The sequence below is a fragment of the Lytechinus variegatus genome, chromosome 4 (assembly GCF_018143015.1).
Source record: "Lytechinus variegatus isolate NC3 chromosome 4, Lvar_3.0, whole genome shotgun sequence".
Classification (NCBI taxonomy): Eukaryota; Metazoa; Echinodermata; class Echinoidea; order Temnopleuroida; family Toxopneustidae; genus Lytechinus; species Lytechinus variegatus.
Genome location: NC_054743.1, coordinates 32151390 through 32177305, shown reverse-complemented (window position 1 = coordinate 32177305; position 25916 = coordinate 32151390). Strand labels below are relative to the sequence as shown.

Below are 25916 nucleotides of genomic sequence, written 5' to 3'. Positions count from 1 at the left end.
CATTGTGCTTGTCTGATTTTTCTCTATTGATTGAAATCAATATTTTTCTGAGGTGGACTTGACCTTTAAACTATATGTATGTAAGAACTCCTTAACATTAGGTCTAAACAGAAAGCTAGCAATTAATCTTAACTGCATTTCTCTGGAAATTGTTTCCCACTGTGTATACTCCAATTGAAATTTGATAAATTCTTGATTTTCACCATCCACAGTGAGAACCCTAAAGTCTTTGAGTGTATATGTGGTCGGTACGAGCAGAACATCCGTTTACCAGCGTGCGTGCAGTGCCTGCGATGTCATTCCTGGCTCCATGCTGCATGCATTGGCTTTGATATTCACATGCGGGATAAACCCAGTCACGACCTGCAATTCTGGTGTCCGAACTGCTTCCCCAAGGTGGTAAGTGACATTGTGAACTAGTACCAAGTGAAAGAGAGTTTAGAATTTATTTCATAGATTAAATTGGATAATGCGATAAACTTTGTTTGTTTCCATTTCGCTTGTGACGTGGGTATTTTAGTATCACAGGTTTGTATCCCCTTGGTCTCCTAGCAGATGGTCCAATTCCCAGATCGTTTAACACCATCATGGGTAAACCCACTTTGTCTACCATCCATTGGTGCAGTTGCCATTTTGTTAATGAAGTTTTCACAAATGAAAAGTCTGTTCCTAATTCATATAATCATATAGACTACCAGAAAGTGGTGTTTGACCAAATGGATACCAGATGAAATGTGCGTAGCTTGACTGGAAATGAGAAAAAAAAAATGACTTGCAGATCAACTGGTTGGAGACAAACAATTAAATGTAGACTATTTTGGACAAGACCAAACAGAAACTTGACAGTGTTTGTCATATTTCTGTCCTTTAAGTTGATATAACCCTATCAAGTTCTTTACAGTGAAATCAGTCATATTGAAATGATGTTTGGTGATATTCTCTTGATGAGGACTCTGTTTGTCATGGGCATTTCAAGGAAAAAAGCGACAATTTGATAATGTTTTTGTCTTTGGAATGTTTGTGTAAATTTCTTGTAACATTTTATCTTTGCAGCCACCACTTGAATCTGGTGCGACACTGATCATTTCACCAGCCTCCATATCTTATCAGTGGGTTGATGAGATTAATAGGCACATCGACTCATCCACCCTCAAAATTATGGTAAGTGTATATCAATAGCGATTAATATAGTTTTATCTCATTAGTATGTATTGGTAAAGTAATATCAAACTGTTTTTGAAAAATCTATTAACTTTACCTATGAATCTCTTTCATCATGCAGTATTTTGTTAACATGTATATAATTGAGATTGAAATTTTATATATCCATGAAAGAAAATGTTTTTCCTCAAATTTTCATCATTTTGGTTTGACAAACAATTTCATTTCTAACTTCATCTCACAAACTGTACATCAAAACAACATTCAAGATATATATTTCATATATAATACTGAAATATACATATATGTCATGTTTCATGGCAAAATAATGTTACATACGCCATCCTGTAGTTGAAAAATACTTTACATAGTGGTCTTTGCAAAGTAATGATGGCTTTCAACAATACCTTATTTTATTTTAAAAAACACCCTGGAACATGATGATGATAATTTAACACTGAAATAGTCCCCCTGGAAGCCTTTGAAATTGGAATAACTTTTCCTCCAAGCAAGCAGATCTTTGATATTTGTGGAGGTTTGGGGATGGGGAATAATTTATCTTGAAACAGAATTCCCTAGTCTTGCAACCTCTCAGGTCATCTATTTGATTCTGTCCTTATTAAATGTCCTTTTTATATTATTTGATTTTCCAGATGTACGAGGGTGTAAAGAAAGAAGGCTACATCCAACCACAAACCCTTGCAGATTTTGACATTGTCATTACGACCTACAGCACACTCCGGACAGAGCTGGACTATGCTAATCTCTCTCAACCAGGTATTTCATGGAGCTCTTGCTAGCAAGTTCTTTCAACATAGGATCAGGCTCAGACCGTGATTGATTTGAGCAAGAGTAAAGAAATACTGCAATACTGCATGTCAATCTTGATTCCACTGTACTTTTTGATTCCTATGAGGTCTGAATATTGAGAGACAAAGATGATGATAATGAACACGCCACCTCTATATCAAAGCCACCATAATAGTGTATGTATATATATTCTACTGTGGTTTTGCGATATGTGGTATGTTATTACCCTGGCTTTAGATGCGCTGCCATACTTGTGCTAAAGTATAGAATAAATTATATTGCGAAGGGTATTCTTAATATATGTTCATGAAATTTCCTTAAAATCTAATAATATGACCCAATCTCTACAGGTGCCGAGGGGCGTAGCCTTCGCAAAGCTAAGCGGTACCAGACCACGCCCAGTCCTTTACCCTGTGTAGAGTGGTGGAGGATTTGCCTGGACGAGGCGCAGATGATTGAGTACACGACCGCTAAGGTAAATGAAATACAATACAGGAGGTGGGGTGTAGTGTATGTCCATTACTTTGTGTGGTTTCGTTTCATTTTGATCCAGTGAGGTGGTTTGACGAGGAGGGGACTGCCAAAGAAGATATGGAAGATGCAATGGGTGGAGGAGAGAAGGAGGGTTGGGTTCAGGATGAAGGATGCAATGAATCCGGCAAAGTGGAGGGAGGGGGTAAGGGCGATTGCTGTGAGATGAATCCGGCCACCTCCAATCACAGAGTTTTCGCCACACGAAATTGTTTGACCTCACCGCTCGCTGACTTTTTACTTTCAAGTCTTGCGCAACTTTTGACACCAATTTTGTGATGCTAGGGTACACGGTTCTGAAATCACGCAACATTTTGCAAGTGCATGTCAGACAAAAATTGCTCAAAAATGTGATTTCGTGTACAAAGTCAATGCACATTGTGTTTTCAACTAAAAATCATAAATTTATGATTATTTTGCTGGTCTGAATAGATTTATTTTATGCTGTTTATGATCTCAAAAGAGTCCCCGACAAAGTTCATTGAAAAAAACAATGAAAAACATAGAAATACATAGTTAATTGCCACAAAAAATGTAATACATAAGAAATTGATTTTATATCACAATTTACATTTGCTGAGAACACCACTCTTTAGGGAGTTCCTTATTTTTGTCTGTCATGAGCATCCTCCTTGTTTTAGACCAACCTGACTGCTTACCTTCTTCAAAACACTTCCATGTTGTCCTTGGTCTTTCCTTTAATGCCATCTACTTCCAGATCCCATGCTCTTTTCACAGGGTCATCATCCTCCCTCCTCAGCCCATATTCTTTGATATAGGGGAAGGCGGGGTAAGTTGTGACAGTTTTTGCTTTTTGCATGTTAGAATTGATATGATTAATAATCTTGTTGAAATAAGTACCTTGCCTTGAAATTTAATTCTTCTGAAATATTTTCCACCAATATATAACTTTCTATCCCCACACTGAAAGTCATCGTGACCTTTGAAAAAAACGATGTCAAATGGCTCAACTTGCCCCATATATGGGGTAAGTTTGAGCCACCTTCTGGGGTAAGTTGAGCCACAAAAACTATGTACAAAATGTATGGGGGAGAACCAGCATGTCAATTTTTTGTTTAACTCTTCATGCGTTCTCCTGTAAACCCCCTGTGTGTTGCATTATTTTAGGGTATTATTCACATTCATGCCATGAGTCACAGACTCCTAACAATAAACCTGGCCATGGTATTGTTTGTGAGGAGGGTTTTATTGATTTTATCCTATCCTTTTTCAATGAACTTCCTGGCTGTGATCAGGATGTATTGATTTTTTGGGAAAACTCAACGTTTCTGTAATTTGTAAACTGCGATAATCCGTCGAACGCTAAACTAATGTCGCACGTGCGATCGATCGATCGGTACACATGTATGGTATACAAAAACGCCAGGCTATACATTGTTCGAAAACAACGGGACAGGGGACGTCTATGGGAAATGTGTAGTTGTGCAAAAATGCGAACGAAACACGCCTACGGATGTGCAATAATGCGAACGTAACGCATGAAGAGTTAAAGTATTTTCACTTGCTAATTCTCTATAAATACTAACATCCTGTAAAAGGAAAAGAGCAGTCATGTAAATTTACTCCTTTCAGCCTGCATTTCAATCGATTTTTATGGTTTGTTTGTTTTTTAAGATACATTACCATAGGAATTACCATGGCTCAACTTGCCCCATGTTGTTTGGCTCAACTTACCCCAGTCCGAACTTAGTGCGATAATTTTGTATCCACACATTTATTATGCATCCATCATATAAAAGACTATGACAAGAATGAAGATCCATACCTGGACTAATAATGTTGTTATCATGTCTTTATTATATTTAAAGACGTGTGTGTTTATAAAGCACTTATCTATTTCACACTCTTTTTTACTTTTTTGGCTGAAATTCATATTTTTCCTCTAAAAAACTACTTTTTGTTTCAAAGTTGGAAACAATGTGGTGGGGTTAGGGGTTATACTACTGGTCATCAATACATGATACCACCACAATGTCTGACTCATTCATTATTGGCCTGGGGCTGGTGGCTCAACTTGCCCTGGGGCTGGTGGCTCAACTTGCCCCTATGCTCAACTTACCCCGCCTTCCCCTACTGTCCAATGTGTTTTATTTCTTAGTCAGCTGAGATGGCTAATAGGCTATCCGCAAGGAACAGATGGTGTGTGACTGGAACGCCTATACAGAAGAGTCTTGATGGTAAGTTTTTGAGAGAAAAAATCAAACTTGCACATCTTACTTCTTCAGCTTAATTACAAACTCTTCTTCTCTATCTGTTGTTTTTGTCACAAGTATATTAAACTAAATTCAAAGATATTTTATTGCAAAATTTGACACAAACATTGGTCTTGTAGTACGGATGTGCAAGGCCTGTTTTCAAAATGTGTTGGAAAGTGTGTTGTCATGGCAACAGCATGGTATGGCAAAAAAACCTAGGAAAAGTCATTGTGCATCAAACTACTACCTCAACTTTTTACCAGTGCTCATGAAATTTGGCACAAACATTATTCTTGGGGCAAAGACATGCAAGACATTGATTTCCAACGTGTTTGTTATTGCATTGCCATTGTAATGGCATGAAGCAAGGGTATTATTCACCTGCAGTGATATAATTTTTAGGTATAAATTTTGTGCTATGCTGATGTTAATATAGCCCCACTACCATCAGGAAAAGGTCAAAACCGAACTTTAAATCACCCTTTGTCATGCCTTTACGATAGTGATTTTTCCTTCTTTTAGATCTCTTTTAAATTCTAGATCTGTATGGCCTGTTCTTGTTTCTTGGGGTTGAACCTTACTGGGTGAAGCACTGGTGGGATGTACTTCTAAGTGTCCCTTACAGTAATGGCCACAGGGAACCACTACAGAAGGCACTCTGCAAGATCTTCTGGCGCTCTGCCAAGAAGGATGTCCTTGATCAGGTAAGGTTCAAAGACATTGCTACATGTTTTATCCGAGATCTGTACATGGGCTATATCCGTTCCTTTGGGTTGAGCCTTACTTGGTGAAGCACTGGTGGGATGTACATGTACACCAAGAAGGATGTCCTTGATCAGGTAAGGTTCAAAGACATTGCTATATGTTTTATCCGAGATCTTTACATGGGCTATTTCTGTTCCTTTGGGTTGAGCCTTACTTGGTGAAGCACTGGTGGGATGTACATGTACACCAAGAAGGATGTCCTTGATCAGGTAAGGTTCAAAGACATTGCTATATGTTTTATCCGAGATCTTTACATGGGCTATTTCTGTTCCTTTGGGTTGAGCCTTACTTGGTGAAGCACTGGTGGGATGTACACCAAGAAGGATGTCCTTGATCAGGTAAGGTTCAAAGACATTGCTATATGTTTTATCCGAGATCTGTACATGGGCTATTCCCGTTCCTTTGGGTTGAGCCTTACTTGGTGAAGCACTGGTGGGATGTACACCAAGAAGAATGTCCTTGATCAGGTAAGGTTCAAGGATAGTATCACTTGGAAATTACAAGCAATCAACATACTCCAGGGCCCTGTTTCATAAAAACCACAAGTACCATGGACAGCTTGATTTTGATTGGCTGCTGAGCCTGTATAACCAGAGGGTAACTGTAGGACTAAGCTATAATAGTTACACCCGTATGGAATGGGGCCAGGAATCATAGAAAACCAATCATGCCCATAGATGGCTAATCTTTAAGTTACATGAATCATTGTCAAACATAAATTACATATCACTCGCACTCTGAACTGGTATAAAGCACCATTAAGTCAATATGGCAGGCTTGTTTGGTCAAAAGATCACAGTAATTCCAGCACTTGACTAAAGGTTGTTGTTTATTTACAGCAATATCATAGATTTAAATGAAACATTGTTAGAATGAAAGAGTTCTGGGTCTCTTTTCATAAAAACTTGTTATGATAATCAATGCACAATCTCTATAACAAGTTCACTCTTGGCTAATCAAATGAATGAATTCAGTAGCTTTAGAGTCTTATTGCAAATTTGTTATTGTAACAAGTTTTGTGAAACAGGACCCTGGTTATATTCGTAGCAAAGAATGTAATAATTATGACAAGGTACAAATCAAGGAAAGAAACTTTTATGGATTTTGGGAGTTTAATAACATAGTTATCATGGAATTGCCCCAGAGGGAAAATATTAAGTGGAGTTTTATTTCATAATCTGCCTGTGGCTGTTTAAAGACTTATATTGTGCAAAGATGCCAGACCAGTTGTTTTCTTTCATTGTAATGTTATTATGAATTTTGTATCCTTTACTTTGCTTTTTTTTCGTTGAAATTTATAATCTGCTGCATTCGGTTTTATGCTTTTAAATGCAGGGTGAATTTGATTGCTAAATATGAAGACGAGTTTTGGTTAGATTGATGGTTTGACTTTAATAATTGTGCTCGCATCCAGAGGGAGGAAATACACCAGTTTTTGTCTCACCTGCGAAGCAAAGTGAGACTATAGGCGCCGCTTTTCCGACGGCGGCGGCGGCGTCAACATCAAATCTTAACCTGAGGTTAAGTTTTTGAAATGACGTCATAACTTAGGAAGTATATGGACCTAGTTAATTAAACTTGGCCATAAGGTTAATCAAGTATTACTGAACATCCTATTAGAGTTTCATGTCACATGACCAAGGTCAAAGGTCATTTAGGGTCAATGAACTTAGACCATGTTGGAGGAATCAACATCGAAATCTTAACCTGAGGTTAAGTTTTTGAAATGTCATCATAACTTAGAAAATATATGGACCTAGTTCATGAAACTTGGACATAAGGTTAATCAAGTATCACTGAACATCCTGCATGAGTTTCACGTCACATGACCAAGGTCAAAGGTCATTTAGGGTCAATGAACTTTGGCCGAATTGGGGATATCTGTTGAATTCCCATCATAACTTTGAAAATTTATGGATCTGATTCATGAAACTTGGACATGATAGTAATCAAGCATCACTGAAAATTTTGTGCAAGTTTCAGGTCTCATGATTAAGGTCAAAGGTCATTTAGGGTCAATGAACTTTGGCCGAATCGGGGGTATCTGTTGAATTACCATCATAACTTTGATAGTTTATTGGTCTAGTTCATTAAACTTGGACATTAGAGTAATCAAGTATAACTGAACATTCTGTGCGCGTTTCAGGTCACATGACCAAGGTCAAAGGTCGATGAACTTTGGCCGAATTGGGTGTATCTGTTGAATTACCATCATAACTTTGAAAGTTTATGGATCTGATTCATGAAACTTGTACATAAGTGTAATCAAGTATCACTGAACATCCTGTTCCAGTTTCAGGTCACATGATCAAGGTCAAAGGTCATGCAGAGCTGCCAAGTAGTACGATTTTTCCGTATTTCATACGGAAATCAATTTAAAATACGGCAGTACGCTTTTTCATGATAAAATACGGGAAAAAACAAATTAGAGAAGAAAAGGTATTCCGTGTGTTGCTGCCCTCTACGTTCAATGAGTTATGCTTTCATCAAGGCTTTCCGATTAGAATTTTCGATATCCTCGCGAATCAATGCGGATGACAAGTTCCGAGCGCACGCATGTAGTTTACGTTTACAAGCGCAAAGCAGCGGCTCAAATCGCGATATTTTGCGACTGGTAAATACGTCTGTAAGGATGATGACGTCATCCAAGATGGCAACTTACGTTGACCGACGGAAGGATCGAAGATGACGATGTTTCGATCATAATTTGAAACGAATTAGCCGTAACTGCGGTCTACGGTACGATATTTCTGAATTTCATACATTTTTCCGTAAATATGGATGCAATTTCTTTTTCATAATGTGATATTTTATGATTTTATGTGCAAAAAACGATCGAAAAAAAAACAGGTTTCCGTCGAATGTTAGATCTAACGTTACTGCTAATACGTTGTCTGTACGTACGGGCCTCCAAATTCTTCAGTCTATGTATGGGTGAATCAGCCAACGCAGTTCAGCGGAACAACCAAAATCTAGACTGAAGCTTTCGGTCTCGTGTGCGACGGTGTGGGGCGCAAAATAATGTAAGAAGTGATCGAACTTTGCCATTATGCATGCATATTTATCTCATGGTAAAAATACGGATTTTTTGGTCAAAATACTGATTTTGGGGGATAAGAATACTGAAAATGCAAAATACAACTTGGCAGCTCTGGTCATGTAAGGTCAATGAACTTTGGCCATGTTGGGGTTTTTTTGTTGAATAACCATCATATCTCTGTAAGTTTATTGGTCTAGTTCATAAAAAGTGGACATAAGAGTAACCATGTATCACTGAACATCTTGTGCGAGTTAGAGTAGTATTCAAAGTCAACACTGCTGCTATATTGAACTGCGTGATGCAGGTGAGACAGCCGGAGGCATTCCACTTGTATCTAATGTACACCTATCGACATTGATGTCCACTAATGTGTTTTCTGTTTCTGCATGAATATAGATTGCACTTCCACCCCAGAGGGAGGAGATACACTGGTTGGATTTCTCACCTGTTGAGAAGTACTTCTACAAGACAAAACATGAAGAGTGCTCTGTCCACTTCACATTTGTGAGTATAGGGCCCCCTTACACCAAGCTAGCTCTCAAATTTTTACACTTACTAACATTGATCAGTATGTACAATAAACTGAACAAATCCCTTGTACAATCAATCTTTAAGATTTTTGTAAAGGATCCTAGAATTCTGCTGAAATCGAGACTTCTATGATACGTAACAGGTAATTGCTATCATGTATTTAAACTTTCTAAACAACAAACAGCATTGTACAAGAAATCACTCTTTATTAGGGGGGGGGATGATTTTCTGTACATTGGTGAAGACATTGTATCCTCAACTCAAGCTTTTCTTTTCTTTCTCATCGCTCTCTTAAAGTGATCAGTAGACATTTTTATATTTGGAAATTGTGTTTATTCTGATGTGTATGAAAATGATCTAAACTGGGAGGTCGAAAAATAAGAATTCTGAAATTCTTGTTCTTTATTATCTATAGGAAGTATTTTTACAGCAGTAAAATATTGAGAACTCCTATCTTTCTAACTTGTGGTTCTAAGGTTAATTTCATTTTATTGTTACAATTTTTAAAGAATTGATTTTGTAACTCAGCCTGTTGACTACTGAATTCTGTAAATACCAAAGACTTTGTACAGGAATGATACAGTTCCAGTAGACAATGTTTAAAAATATGCATGTGAGCTATAGATTAAAAAGATCAATTGAACCTATTGATATTATTTATATTAAAATAGACAAATTTTATGATATACAAACATTTTAAGTCAGACTACAGGCCAGAAAGTTTACCTGGCTTTGTATTTTCTCTCTACCCTAGAATTCTGACAAGGCCAGCATCGGTCCTGAAACCAAGCTCTCGACCCTTGATAGAAGATCACTTCAGAGTGTAAGTAATCAAATCTTCTTCATTAACCCATTAGTGACTGAATGATTTTGCTATAACACATGTTTTCCATAAACTCAAGACCACTTATATGTGCACCTGGTCTCCAACTGGTTAAGGATTGAATGCCAGCTCTTTAGGTTCCTTTGAATATTATTTCTCTTGAATGCATTATCTCTTTGGAGCATCATTGAAATTTTTCTGAGGCCAAAGGAGTGATGATTGCTCTTTTCATTTTCTCTGGATCCTGCTTTACTTGTTAGGCTTTTGATACTGGTAGTTATTAATCAGATATTAATGCACATAGCCATTTGTTACAAATTCTTGGCAAAAAGGTGACAGAGTTCTCAAATGTGCAATTTTAGAATTGTTTGAGAGCAAATGGTCATTCGATTGCCTCAGTTTGAAAAGTCAAGGCATATTTATAGTGTCATTGATCTTTATAAATGTGTTTTGTGGACTACATGTACTTCAGATTTCCAAATTATAGAAAATGTAAAAAAAAAAAGAAAAAGAAGAAATGTCACTTAAGAATCAATAAAAATATTGGAATGGAATCCTACATTTTTTCAAATAATTCATTAAAGAAGGATCTAAATTATGAAAAGGAACCAGAGAATTTTGACTGGGTCAGATGAAAGAGGTGATTGGAAACAATATAGAAGAATGTATTTTTATAGAAAATAGAAAGATAGAAGATAGACAAATCTTATTGAGATTACTTTTAAGTAAATTAATATATACTATTTTGTTCATCTTTATTTATATCTGTCTCCTTAGCTACTGGGACCTCTCCTGAGGGTTCGCCAGGCCTGCTGCCACCCTCGCATTGTGAGGGGTGAGTTCACTGCCCTGCAGAAGAAGAAGCAGCTTAGCATGCAGGATCTGCTGAAGACCATGATAACTAAGGCTGAGATAGACAGTGACGGGGCCCATCGTCAGCTAGTCTGTGCCATGAATGCCTTGGCTGCGGTACACTGCATCAAGGAGGAGGTATGCTATCCTAGAAATTCATCCTTGGGTTCAAAATCAGAGAAATAGAAAAAATTACCTCTGCATGAGAGCTTTTGTTTGAAAGGAAATGCTGTTTTTCAATAAATGCATTTAGACTTGTATTGAACAGCATGTATTGTTGCCTCGGAGCTAGTTATAAGGGCCATTATTCATAATTTTTAGTTGAATTAATGTCTAAATGCAGCATGTCATATATGAACTGGCTGCTGTACATATACCCGGTATTAAGGATGAGGTATGATATTCTAGAAATTTATCCTTGGATTAAGAATCAGAGAGAGAGAGAAAAAAAAACACTTTCTACATGACAGCTTTTGTTTGACAGGGAACTTCTGTGTGAGATATGCATTTAGCATTATTCTGAACAGAATAAATTGGTGTCTCTGAGCAAATTAAAAGGGATATTAGTCATATTTTGTAGCCCGAATTGAGTCAGTGTCTGAGAACAGCATTTTGTTCGGAATGTATGAGAATGAAAGTGACCAAAGATAGCATGCAAAATTATAAACTTTTCATTTTGTTTTCCTACTACTTTCTCTTTTTTTTAAGCTTCTCTGTATCTTTGAACAAACCATTCAAAAAAACTTATCTCATCTACCAAATGTATATATTGTGCATATCTTTTTTTACACAGTACACCCTAGCAGTGACATGTTATATGATTAGTTATACATGATTGAGATTTCTTTTACCACGATAGCTACCTGAAGCTGCTTCCCTGTACCGTGAAGTTCTGAAGTCGGCTGAAGAGCACAAAGACAAGATCAAGACGGACAAGCTCCAGATACTGCACGCAACCTACAACCTTGACAAGATACTCAAGGATAGACCAGAGGTTGTCCAACCCAGCCCAGCTGATGGCAATCTTGCTAGAAGGGTGAGTAGTGAATTCATTTGTATACATATTTACTTTCCTTAGAACCTAATAATAAGGTATTCTTTTCAGCTGTTAAAGGACAAGTCCACCCCAATAAAAAGGTTACATGAATAAAAAGAGATAAATCGAACAAGCGTAACACAGAAAATTTCATCAAAATTGGATGAAAAATAAGAAAGTTATGACATTGTAAATTTTAATTTTTTGCTTAATTTCACAAAACAGTCATGTGCACATCCTAGAATGAGCAGACTGACAACATCATCCACTCACCATTTCTTTTGTATTTTATGATATGAAATATGAAATATTCTCATTTTCTCCTCATTGCCAAGTGAAACATAGATCAATTCCTCCATGAACATGTGATATTAGCATTGCTTAATACTGTATGATTCAGTCAATTTGGTCCTTATTGTCAAATCTGTAAATTATGAAATATTGTATTATTCAAACAATTAAAAAACAAAAGAAATAGTGAGTGATGGACATCATCGACTGACTCATTTGCATGTCAGTTGTGCATATCACTGTTTTGTGAAAAATAAGCGAAATTTTGAAATTTCATAACTTTCTTATTTTACCTCGATTTTGATGAAATTTGTAGCGTTATGCAAGTTTGATTTTTCTCTTTTAATTCAAATCAAAATTTTCTGGGGTGGAGTTGACCTGTAATGACTGTATGATTTGGAGTCATATTTTCATACAGTAGTCACTGCTATGTCCAATCATTCAGGTTATTAAGAACGACGTTTCTATGCATTTGAATTTGAACAGCAAACCACTTAAAGGACAAGCCCACCCCAACAAAAACTTGATTCGAATGAAAAGAGAAAAATTCAACATGCATAACACTGAAAATTTCATCAAAATCGGATGTAAAATAAGAAAGTTATGGCATTTTAAAGTTTCAGTTATATGAACGAGCCAGTTACATCCAAATGAGAGAGTTGACGACATCACTCACTCACTATTTCTTTTGTATTTTATTATATGAAATATGAAATATTTTATTTTTTCGTCATTGTCATGTGAAATGAAGTGTCATTCCTCCCTGAGCACAAGGAATTCCATTATTTAACATTTTGTGCTTCAGGCAAGGAGGTCCTAATCGTCAATTTCGTAAAAATTGAAATATTGTATAATTCAAACAATAAAAAACAAAAGAAATAGTGAGTGAGTGACATCATCGACTCTCTCATTTGGATGTAACTGGCTCGTTCATATAACTATTTTGTTGAAAATAAGCGAAACTTTGAAATGTCATAACTTTCTTATTTTATATCCGATTTTGATTAAATTTTCACTATTGTGCGTGTGTAATTTTTCTCTATTGATTCAAATCGACATTTTTCTGAGGTGGACTTGACCTTTAAAGGGAGAATTATGACTTCATATTCATTTCTTTTTTGGACGATAGATGGTGTCCCTGAGGAATCAGTACCTGCAGAAAACGGCTCATCTTGTAAGTGGTAGCTTACAGACCGTTCAACCAATCAGAGACAAGGTTGTAGAGCAACAAGAGAAGGTAAGTGAATGCAGTGTAAATACCCAATGTACATACACTAAATAGTGTATGATTGGTTGAGGAACAGGTACACATATTCCTCTCCTAATACCAACAAGGTCAAAATATATTTAAGAGTAATTGGGACAATGCATGTACACACGATTTGGTGTACTCAGTACCTAGTCTGCAGACACAGACCCCGATTGAAACTTTTATCAAAACATGAGTCTTCAAACAAGACTAGCCCATATAAAACTTGCTGAATTGAAGGAAAAAGAAGCTATTCCTCCTCCTAGGAAAAAAAAGCTCCAAAAGAAGTGGCAAAAGTAATTTCTTGACTGGTGGCCAGCCAAACCAAACAGGAAGCAGAAGAACCTGTTTCAGTCAATTCAGGAGCGGGAGAGCCTTCAGTACACACGTCATTGTAGGCTGCCCATTCACACAACTTTAACTTGAATGAAGGGTTTGCACAGGAGACTATTCAGTACCCACGATACAAGAGTAGAGATGACAAAGCCTGACTGCATGTGCAGTGGGGGAAAAATATGCCACCCCTTTCAGCTGACAAAACCAGATTTAAACCATTGGAATACTGACTGGCAAACTGACTAATCAGCAATGGAATATTTTGCTATAAATGGTTTGATCATTTGTTTTATTTTGCCAGCTCCCAGGAGGCCCAGCATGGTACCTGGATGGCATTCAATGGGCCATCTACCAGGTAGAGTGGGGGAAATAATGCCACCCCTTCTTGGCTGATAAAAAAAAACAGATTTAAACCATTGGAATACTGACTGACTGGCTGACTGACTGGCACACTGACTAATCAGCAATGGAATATTTTGCTATAAATGGTTTGATTATTTGTTGTATTTTGCCAGCTCCCAGGAGGCCCAGCATGGTACCTGGATGGCATTCAATGGGCCATCTATCAGGGATTAGGAGCAGAACTGGTCAAAAGAATCAAGACTGAACTAGAGGCAAAGAGTGAAGTTATGGGATTAGCTAACAGGTAAGATGAGGCTTGATGGCTAATTATAATATGTGTGTTTCTATTTACTCTCACAACAGGCACCCTTGGGCCTGTACTGCAGGCATCATTAGATTTCCTGAAATTCCTTCTATTTTAGACTCAAAATTACAAATAGACTGTCAACTCATAAAATTGGCATTGCCACACATATATCATATATCTGTTCCCAATGCATTCATTTTGTGATATTAATGCTTCCTTTGTTACAAAGAAACATCAATTTGATTTTGATGTGAATTGTTTAGATTGTGGATACCATGATGATGGTTGAAATGAATTAATCTTGAAATATAAACTTGGAATCTCATCTCGGGATCTAATCTTGAAATATTAATTACTCATCAGATTCCGGGATGCAAGGGGACTTCAGTTCATCCTGACCAATGAGCTTGAGGAGCTAGCTCAACTCTATGAATCGGCTTGGGACGGAGTAGATAGTCTACAAGACAGACTCCAGGACAAGGCTCTTCTAGCTGAAGCAACAGACTGCCATCTTAGACCCTTCAAAGGGAAAGCAAAGAACACGTAAGCTCAGAAGTAGACTATAAGATTTGTGTCCTTGTTTGAGTTTACAAGTAACATGTCAAACTATACCGTGTGTCTCAAAAAAACGTAACACTTTTGAAATGGTTGCCAAATTGAGCATATATTATTTCATTATTTCAAGGACCAACCTTTCATATGAAATGAAAAAGTGAAAAAAAATCATGCTTCGATGAACAGGGTTCACTTAAGTTAGAGGTATGAAAATGGGCCTGCGCAGGATTTTTCCTTCCAATTTTGGACAGGTATAGCATACAAAATAAATTTGATATGAGATATTCATGATCGATAGATTAAGAGTTAAAAGGATGTTTTGAATACCAGTCCTTTCTCTCTGTCATTTATCAATCCCCAAACACCACCCATGCCACACACACACACCAACTTCCACTCCCATCTTAATGTATCATTGATCTGGTAGATGTGAACAGGATGAAGGAAGAATTGGAAAATGTTTAATTGAAATAACTCTCCTCCCCCACAACCTTTTCCCATCCCATCACCTACCCCTTGCCTTTTCTTTATCTGTTTTCTTCCGTAAATTTGGTGGATCATCAATCACATTTTATTCAGGTTTTATGAATGACCCAAACATGGGTGGGTGGGTGCGTGTGTGTGTGTGTGTGTGGTTTATGTGCGTCTGAAATTGGTTTGAGCAATTGCTTGATGGAATTAATGTTTCAGTGATTTATCAATTGATTTCATTGATCAAAATGAGTGACTGGTTAATAATTTGATTATTAATGGGAAAAAAATGATCCACCAAATTTTCAGAAGAAAAGTAATAAAAAAGGAAGGAGTAGGTGAGAGGATAGGAAGAAGGTTGTATGTGTGTGTGTGTGTGTGGAAGGGGGAGGACAGTGGGTTGCGTAATGTTAATTATGATTTGGAATATTTCAATTTAGCCAATTCCCATTCATCCTTAATCCCGTTCACATCTACCAGATCAATGATACAATAAGATGGGAGTGGAAGTGTGTGTGCGTGTGTGTGGGGGAGATGGGCGGTGGTGTTTCGGGATTGATAAATAACAGAGAAAAAGGAATGGTATTCAAGGTATTCAAAATATCCTGTTGATCCATCGATCATGAATATCTCATATCGACCTTATTTTGTAAGCTACAAGTAACTTACCTGTCCAAAATTGGAAGGAAAAATCCTGCGCAGGCACATTTTCATACCTCTAACTTAAGTGAACACTGTTCATCGAAGCATGATTTTTTTTTTTTCATATGAAAGGTTGGTCCTTCAGCTTTCTATACATATCAACATTTCTTCATAAAATTACATATGCTCAATTTGGCAACCATTTCAAAAGTGTTACGTTTTTTTGAGACACACGGTACAGTATCTTAGATATTTACTTTTAACCATGATTTGTAAATTTGTGACAATTTGATAACGAAATATCATTATGAAGGCTTATGTATTATCATTAACCAAGGATATCAAATAAATCAAGCCCTTGACAATGTTTTAGTAAACTTTCTATGTATCCTTCCTGATAGCGAATATCCTCTGTCTTGCCTTATCATTCAAATTCACCATCAAATTTGAATGCGCCTTGACTTTAGTGTAATTTGAGCTTCTAGATGAAATTAAACACTTGTTAAACTAAATCCTGCATGGGTAAAAGGCCACTTTAATCCTGAAACTGTACCTGATTTCATGTAAAATTGCCAATTTCTGTGCAATGAGTTACATTTACACAATTACCTCAATGCCATCTCTGCCCTGCACTGCCTTTATCTCCCTCTGTTACTGTGTCTCTCTGTCTCCCTCATTATTTCTTAATCTTGCTCTTATTCATGTTCGTCTGTTTATCTCTCTTTCTCCTTCACTCTCCACTCTTCTGTCTCTTACTCCATCTCTCTAATCTGTCTTTCTGTGTATCTCTCATTAAACACTCTTTCCACACCCTCTCTCCCATTCTCTCTCTTTCTCTTTATATTTATCTCAATCTCTCTATCTGTTTAGGTGTCCATTTTGCAAGGTTCAGGACCATCTGCAAAGATACGAGATGAAACTCTTTTCATTTGATGTCAGGTTTGTAGAGATCATTTCCTTTTTAACAAATTTCATTGGGGGATCAGCCTGCATTTGAGAACATTTATGATCTGCCTCCCCAAAACCAAAATAAATCTTGATATTTAAGGGGACCGTTTCATGGAAGTTGTCGGCACTGACAAGTTGTCTTTTTTTGACAGTTGTCATCATAGGAACAGAGGCAAGTGCCTGCCTGCCAGCCAGTCAAAACAAAGGATTTCAATGATTTTGTTAGCACCGACAATTTAGTCAGTGCTGCCAACTTTCATGAAACCCCTCCTATTGTGCATTAAAAAGCACTTCCTAAGCTTTAACCCTAAAAATACTGGGGGGGGCTGAATCAGCCCCCCTCGACATTTTTCGCGATAAATCCGCTGCGCAAAATTTTTTGACCGCGTCGCTCGCTGACTTTTTACTTTCAAGTCTCGCGCAACTTTTGAGACCAAAATTGTGACCCCCGGGTACGCAGTTCCAAAATTACGCAACATTTCGTAAGTGCATGCAGACCCAAAATTACTCAAAAACGTGAATTTGTGTACAAATCCAATGCAAATAGTGTTCTTAGCCAAAATTCATAAATGTATCATTATTTTTCCTTTCACTGCTCAAAATCAATAAAAAAAAAACAAAGAAGTACATAAGAAATTTAGAAAACAATAGAATACATAAGAAAATAAATTTGATTTTGAAATTTTTTTAAAATCAATTTGATCAGATGCCTATCTAGAGTATGTGAAACAAAAATTATCATTTCAGGGGCATTATTTTATTAATTAGAGCAAACTTATGATTTTACGCATAAATTAGCATAATTAATGAGACATGAGATTTTTTGCCGAATTTGATGTTATAGTTTTGTAGATAATGCCATGGGTAACGCATGTGCCAATTTTCGTCGCGATCGCGCGATCAACAGCCGAGATCATAAGGGGGGCTGAATCACAGCCCCCCCCCCCAGTCTTTTTAGGCGTCGAAATAGCCCAGTCTATTTAGGGTTAAAATGATATATACATTGTCAATCTTGATCAACCATAACCCAGAGCTCTTCAAAGATTAGGGATCAAACAAGGGTCGAAGTTCACTGAAGCATGAAATGTGTATACTTTACAATGTCAGAGATTGTTGAAGTCCTTGAAACTTCCAAGCAGTTCATTAAAAGTAGTGTCAGTACAAAGAGAAAATCAGCTTATGACATGTTTGGTTCATTGGGTCACAGTGTCATTCTTTGCTTTTGAAATAGGACAGACTTTGAATTTTGTTGCTTAGGAGAAATTTGTGTTCATTTCCAATTACTTTTTTATGTTTTTGCAATTATGAATACATATGATATTTGATTTTAAGTAATTGTACTTAAAAAGAATATTCACTCATGGACTCGTTATTTCACATCAGAAATCTGGAGGCAGTTGGATTGGCTGGTCCATCCAATGCTGACCCCAACCAAGACGACTTCAACATGATGGCCGGTGGACCCCGTGGTAACTGGGCTATCAGTGAACACGAGAGGGCGCTTCGTATCCTGCACAGCTTCCTGAAGAGCTGCAGTGCCGATGATTTGACGTTGGAAGAAGGGACCACCTTTTTGGACATGCTTGAACAGCAAAGGAAAGAATTCAAGGTATTGAATAGTGTATCGGTTTACTATTCTATGGTGTAGTAAATGTATGAATTAATGAGGGGTTTTTGTGGGTTGTCGTAGTGCATTGCATATAATTTTTTACAAAATGTAGAGGCTAATGAGATGTCGTACAATTTTTAATCAACATCAAATCTTTGTCATTGTTTATCCTGTAAGCTTATATACATATTACTATTATATTCTGATGATCTTCGTAAACATGCCTCTAACTTTATTTCATTTGGCCAATGTGTGAACGAGAGGCAGTCTTGTATGAACTGGAAATCACATTGCAAAATCATTAATTTATCAAGCCTATAATGTCAATCTGTAAATGACTTTTGTTTACTGGTAATCTTATTCGATGTAGCCACTGAGAGCATACTGGGGTGCCATGCGTGATCGAGTGGCAGCCATGGATGAATTGGAGATGGCAATGTTGAGGTTAAGGGTCAAACTACAAGGAGAAGAAACGGATCCGGCCTCCCAGCCTTATATCATTGAACCATTGGAGGTATGTTGTCATTTTCTTTCAGTTTCACTAAGTATGAGGATGAATTTACTTTTGAAATGGTTAAATAATATATTGGCCTACCATTTGCAAATTGCAGTTTTCGATCATGATCTACCTGTAATTTTTTTTTATATAATTTCTCATTATTTGAATTAAAAATTGAGTTTGAGAGTTTATTTTCAATTGGTCTACTGCCAATTTGTCCCATTACCAACTCGTCTACTATCATTTTGTCTATCATTAGCTTGTCCACTTTCCACATAGTCTAGGTCTAATTGCTATTTTGTCCACTTACCATTTCATCTAATTACCAGTTGGTTCAATTGCCATTAGTCCATATATCATTTGGCATAATTTGACTTAATGTTAATGGGGCAAATGGATGAAAAGAAAATGGGTATTAGACCAACTGGTTATGAGATTAAATGGTAATACACAAACTGGTGATTAGACGAAGTGACTATTGGACCAAATGGTTGTTAGACAAAATGTTGAATGGATGAAATGGCATTAGACTAAATGAAGGTAGATCTGCATGTGATGTGTGAACGAGTTGGCAATAGACGGATTGGCAATTTACCACTTGAGAGCTACCAATTATGTGCATGTCCGTACATGTATATTTCCATTGCCTAACGCGAAAGGACACCGATAAACATTTCGAAATACACCATTACACATCCTTTGTCTTTTCACTTATGTCTGTATGAACTTCATCAAAATACATTTGCAAATGTGCTGCACTGTGTTCTATCGCTTTTTTATGATATTTTTTAATTCTGCAGAAGAAATTAATAATAATGGTGATAATATACAACATTTATATAGCTTTAATACAAATTTTTCTAAGTGCTACATACTATTACCCTGGCTTTAGCACGGCTACCCTGATCGGGCGCATCAAGCAATTAAGGAATTCCTTCCTACCGGGTACCCATTTACTACAACTGGGTCAGAGTGGCAAATGTAGATAAACGCCTTGCCAAAGGACTCTAGTGCTGTGGAGGGTATGAACCCCAGACCTTGTGGTTCAAAGTCCAAAGACTTATCCACTGAGCCACAACACCTTTACAGCTAATGTAATCCCCAAAATGATAAATGTTGAGCTACTGGTTGACATTTTTGTACTTCTAGAGATTGATTTTGTCTGCAGGTTGTTGACATCTGTGTTCATTTCTAATCTCTCTGAATTTCTAGGTGGAACAGCAGAGGTATAGGTTCCTGAATGACCGTATAGTTGCCAGGAATGACCTCAAGAGGAAGCTAGGTCAGTTGCTCTACCTGCAGAATCTGGACAAAGCTCAATACAACCTCAAGGATGGTCATAACCCCGAGGTCTGTCCTATCTGTGTCAGACCTCTTGGTGGACAGGTAAATTTAATTTAATCTGGGGCCCGTAACACAAAGCTTAGCAATGACCGTAGAACATTTTTCTACAACTGATTGCATAGACTACAATGTTCAATCAATCGTAAAAAAACGAGCGAACAGTTAATCGCAAACCTTTGTGTTACGGGACCCTGATCTAATTTTTAAAATTCATCAGTTTGATTAAGTGAAGGAAATTAAACCATAAGACTGATCACACCTAATGACATAATCAAGTTGTGTGAGTGATGTTTTACCTTTTTAAAGGTTCATCCATTAAGTAAATTCATCTATTTGATTAAGTCAAAGAAATTAAACCAGAAGACTGATCACACCTAATGACATAATAAGCTGTGTGAGTGATGTTTTAACCTTTTTAAAGGTTCGTCCATTAAGTAAATTCCTCTATTTGATTAAGTCAAAGAAATTAAACGATAAGACTGATCACACCTAATGACATAATCAAGCAGTGTGAATTATTATTTTACCTAGGGTATTTCTGTAAATTTCTGTAAAGGACATATTAATGGAATAATTTATTTGTATTCATTTTTTAATACTAATACGAATGATTTCACTGTCTTCTTCTAAAATGTTGGGTAAGTGTAACGTGTACATGTGTAAGTGGCAAATTATTCCAAATTTTCAAGTCAAAGCTGACACAGTAAACATTTCATGACCAGCTAAAATGAGAGTTACTGAATTTATGAGACAGATGATTGTCATTGGTTAAGCTAAGTGCTCTGAATAGTGTATACACAATCGAAAGTTACTCAAATAATCTGGATCCAGATTATTCAGTGTCTTATAGACAAATATGGTATTGATAATTGTGCAAATTTGTTGATATCCGATGTGTCTTCTGCTTCCAGTGGACGGTCCTTCAGTGTGGGCACTGCTTCTGCACCGAGTGCATGGAGACCATGCTGATGCGTGTCCACATCGCCGGCCGCCAGGGTTCGGTCAAGTGCGCCGTCTGTCGCTTGCCTACAGAGGGCACGGACGTCTCCTACGTCAGCGTGACGCTGCAGCCGGGTTCCTCGGAGGCGGCGGAAGAGAGAGTTGTGGAGGAGAGTATCAAGGTCGAGGGGGATCACTCGACGAAGATCGAAGCGGTGGTGAGGACTCTGAAGAAGATTCAGATGACGGAGCCTGGAGCCAAGGCAATTGTGTTTTCCACTGTGAGTATAGGATTGTGTCGGTTCCCTTGTTAAGCTAGGCTGGTATCCATTGAATTAATGCTTTGAATACTCTGAATTGTTAGTACTACCACTGATAACTCAAGTCCTAAGCCTCTTGCCGAAAAATGTTGTAATCGAATAATTTTCTTTAAATGAATTTATCTCCTTTTGATGGTAAGTCTTACATGTAGTGCCACAGTGATCTGGTAACAGACCTCTTAAAGCATGTCTGAAGAATTGTTCAGTGATACATGAGTGTAGTTCACATTACTGCCCCTGGCTTTACCAAAGATGAAGACAGACTTTAGAGGACGTGCAAACTGAACTAGCTTTATGTGTAGTTGCTCGATGACTTATTGTCATAAATAGAGTACCAATAACAACAAAGACTAAATTAGCCTGTTATGTACTTTGTATGGAGAAACTAAAATGTTTTAAGAGGAAAAGAGCTTGTTTTGATTCTTGGTGACATATTGAATGCACTGTGAATGTATTGAGTAATGGATTGGTGTGTTATCATTCAAATGAGCTTTTATTACAAGACTACACCCCTCAGAATGTTGCATTATGGGTGAAAAACCGGGCCAGGGGGGTGTTTCACAAAGATTTAAGTATGACTTAAGTCGCACTTAAATGCCGACGCGTACAAGATCTGCAACGCGCGATCTTATTGATAGATACGCATTAGTGCGTGTCCTCTTGAGACGATCTGACCAATGCGGTCAAGTCTTTCATACCGTACGCAACCCGGCATTTAAGTGCGACTTAAGTCAGACTTAAAATCTTTGTGAAACACCCCCCAGGTTTGAATAGCCGAACACTTGAGGTGGTGGTAGACAATGCTGTTGGTTCTTATTAATGCTTGTCATTTGTTTGTCTTCTAGTGGTCCGAGGTCCTCGAACTCATCTCAAAAGCTCTGACTCAGAATTGGATCAACTTTAAAAATGCAGCAAAGAATGGAGGCCAAAAATATTTTCATGTGAGTAGCTAGTTATATATTACTTTAATTTTCATTTGAAGTTTGATTTAAATAATCATTCATTAAATTTGATTTTAGAATGGAAGTAATGACATTTTACTTTTGTAGTTACTGGCTTTTGCTCATTGATTGGAATTTGCGTTTGAAAATTCATTTTCATTTTAGGAAAAATCTGAAAAAAATAGCAGTTGTGTTTGCAGTCTGAGGTGATAATGACCCTGGTTTGAGAAAGATTAGTAGTGATGGTTTCATCCTCATTGCAAGGTCCCTCAGAGAGGACCTTTTTACAAGCTATCTGCCCTCTGGTTGCTTATTAGCAAGCATTCAGATAAAATAATTACTGTAATTTATTGTTTTTATGACCTTTTATCTTTTGTAGGCTGCATTGGCCGACTTCAAGCATGATCCAGACATCACTGTCCTCCTCCTACCGGTCCATAGCGGTAGTAAAGGCCTAAATCTCATTGAGGCAACCCATGTTCTTCTGGTTGAACCTATTCTCAATCCAGCTAGCGAACTGCAAGCCATTGGCAGGGTGCATCGTATTGGACAAACAAAGTGAGTTTGTTTCTTTATTCATTAAAATCATAATGGCCATATTCTGAGGTTTAACTAAACCATGATTTACATGTAACTGTGCTAAAATTATGGGGTAAAAAAAAATCTGTTTATATTGTATATTTCTTGTTATATTGCTTATTATTTTGTTTCCTTTTGCTTTTATAATGAACAAAAATACTTCAGTTATCATTCCTAGACAATTATGAACAATGTGGGTGTCAAATGAGTTACTCAATATGATGTGTACTGTTATGTGATATGTGCCCCAATTGGCTATCCATAGTAATACCACAACTTCAAACCTGAGTTCAGAATACAGGCCATTGATTTAATGTGTAAAGAACATATTTCAACTGAATTAATTTATCCTGTATTTTTTTTCACTTATCATTTTCTGGTCAACATTAGAATACGGATGAATGTACAGATTCTGAAGGATTTCAATTCACTTGCGTATAAAGGCCATTTTTGTTAATTTGCTTGATAGTATTTGTATACATCATTCTATGTGATAGCAATATTTTCTCGATTACATTGCACATCAATGCTAATTGTATTATGTACATATTTCAAATTCACTGCAGATGGGTTTTTAGCATTGTTGATATCTTAATTGTATAATGTATATTTTTTTTAAATATCTAACTTATGAATGAATTCCACATTAATGAATGTATTGATGGTATTATTACTGTATTATTTCCAGGCCAACGGTTGTGCATCGGTTCCTCATCCATGAGACCATTGAAGAGAAACTCCATACCTACCTCAGTACACATACAATCAGGTATGAAATCAAGGAACTTGGATATATGATAATAATAATTATATCCTACATAAATTAAATCCTGTCTGCTGATTGGTTTTAATAGCATCATGTGACCAAGCATATTCTCACTATTTTGTGATGATGTAAAAAATAAACACCCACTGAAGAAAATTTACTATTCCGTGACGTCAGATGTTGACAAATTATTTTTATCTCAAAAAGTATAGAGGGAATTATTCATCCTCAGTTTGACTGGCAAAATTAATATTTTCCCCTCGGGGGAAAAATAGTAATGGCAGGCCAACATCTCACAATTAATTGCCGCTATTTGTACGCAAAGTCTGGTATATTTATATTAATTGCTTTCATAATGCTCAACACTTTATCAGAAGTTCTTAGTGCTCGACAGAAATGCAGCACAATTTCCCTGGCTTTAGCGGATCAGCTGATACGTGCCCTGCGTTTCAAGGAATAAATTCCTTCCAGGTCCCTATTTACCTCACCTGGGTTGAGTGCAGCACAATGCAGATAAATATCTTGCTAAAGGAAATTGACGCCCGGAGTGTAGGACTTGAGATTTGAACCCATGACTCTGATAAAGACTGATTAAGAGTTGGGTGTCATTATTACTTTGCAGTGGCGTATGCAAGATTTTTTTAAGGAGGGGGGTTCATGCTGAGAGAAATGTTGTAAAAAAAGGTCTGCACCATAATTTAAGTTCATTTTGTACCCAACTTGAATTTGAAGCCCAAAAAAAGGGTCTTCAACATTTTTCATTTTTTAGAGGGGGGGGGGGGTGAGCACCTGTAACCACCCCCCTGCTTACGTCACAGTTACTTCAACTGAGCTGAAAAAAGTTGATACCATCATTACAATTTTTTGTTCCCCAAACCTGGGACACCTTAACCTGTTGACTCCTTGGACCAAGTGATCCATCTACAAAGCTAGGATCGTTACAGAATTTATTGGTCGATGGGTTAATCTGTTTCTCTATCATCTTCTTCTTTTCAATCAGAGATGGACTCAACTCAGTGGAGACTGATACTGGAGACATGACCTTCTCTGACCTTAAGGGATTATTCTCATCGGAAACTTAATTCGGAGCTAATCCAGAAAGGCTCCATGATCTGCAGATATGCAAGAATCAGCATGTATTCATGAAGGTTTTTCATACATGTCAAGTGAATCAGCATGTAGATGGTTCTAACTCTGGAAACTCTACACTTGATGTAAATGACCATCATAAAAAGTTGTTATAGGAGAAGTGAGAGTACAGAAACAGAACAGGTGTTGGATTGCATGTTCTCAAAGGAGTTTGATTAGAGATTCAAAATGAAAAATTGTATGCATAGGCTGAATAGACCTTTAACCCTATCTAGGCCGGGGGGGCCTCGGAGGCCCCCCCCTCAACGAATCGCGCGATATTTTCGCCGTGCGAAATTTTTTGACCACGCCGCTCGCTGAGTTTTTACTTTCAAGTCTTGCGCAACTTTTGAGACCAATTTTGCGTCACCCGGGTATGTGGTTCCGAAATTACGTAACATTATGTAAGTGCATGTCAGACCGAAAATTGCTCAAAAACGTGATTTCGTGTACAAAGTCAATGCAAATTGTGTTTTCAACCAAAATTCATAAATGTATGATTATTTTTAGTTTTGCCAGTCTAAATGTATTCATTTTATGATTTTTATGATCACAGAAGAGTCCCCAACAAATTTCATTGAAAAAACAATGAAAAACAAAAGGTCAAAAAAACAATGAAATACATAAGAAATTCCAAAAAACAATATAATACATAAGAAAATGATTTGATATCACAATTTTTTCATGTACTCTTGCTAAGGACACCACAAAGAGTTTCTATACCAAAAATTAGTACATTTGGAGCTTTATTTAGGGAGTTAGAGGAAAAAGTATGATTTCGCATACTAATTACGCATAAATTAGCATAATCACTTAATAGCAATTCGCATGAAATAAATTACTGTACAATCTTGTAGATTATGTCCCAGACAACCCGCGTGCCAA

At 37.1% G+C, this 25916-nt stretch overlaps 1 protein-coding gene across 2 annotated transcripts in view; it reads left to right on the top strand.

Moving 5' to 3' along the window:
* The window catches only part of LOC121413861 (E3 ubiquitin-protein ligase SHPRH-like), a 33345-nt gene extending 8091 nt beyond the window's left edge, over nt 1-25254 (top strand). For both annotated transcript variants that reach the window (XM_041606836.1, XM_041606837.1), the window contains exons 6-27: nt 213-399; nt 1054-1161; nt 1815-1938; nt 2322-2446; nt 4622-4700; nt 5259-5422; nt 8920-9027; nt 9809-9877; nt 10655-10867; nt 11589-11765; nt 13186-13293; nt 14157-14287; nt 14654-14833; nt 16829-16897; nt 18290-18515; nt 18886-19029; nt 20227-20400; nt 21270-21578; nt 22463-22558; nt 22938-23116; nt 23826-23906; nt 24904-25254. In XM_041606836.1, the coding sequence (XP_041462770.1) occupies nt 213-399; nt 1054-1161; nt 1815-1938; nt 2322-2446; nt 4622-4700; nt 5259-5422; nt 8920-9027; nt 9809-9877; nt 10655-10867; nt 11589-11765; nt 13186-13293; nt 14157-14287; nt 14654-14833; nt 16829-16897; nt 18290-18515; nt 18886-19029; nt 20227-20400; nt 21270-21578; nt 22463-22558; nt 22938-23116; nt 23826-23906; nt 24904-24985 (3133 nt within the window). In that variant the 3' untranslated portion in view covers nt 24986-25254. The remainder of the gene's footprint in view (nt 1-212; nt 400-1053; nt 1162-1814; nt 1939-2321; nt 2447-4621; nt 4701-5258; nt 5423-8919; nt 9028-9808; nt 9878-10654; nt 10868-11588; nt 11766-13185; nt 13294-14156; nt 14288-14653; nt 14834-16828; nt 16898-18289; nt 18516-18885; nt 19030-20226; nt 20401-21269; nt 21579-22462; nt 22559-22937; nt 23117-23825; nt 23907-24903) is intronic.
* Nucleotides 25255-25916: the final 662 nt, after the last annotated feature.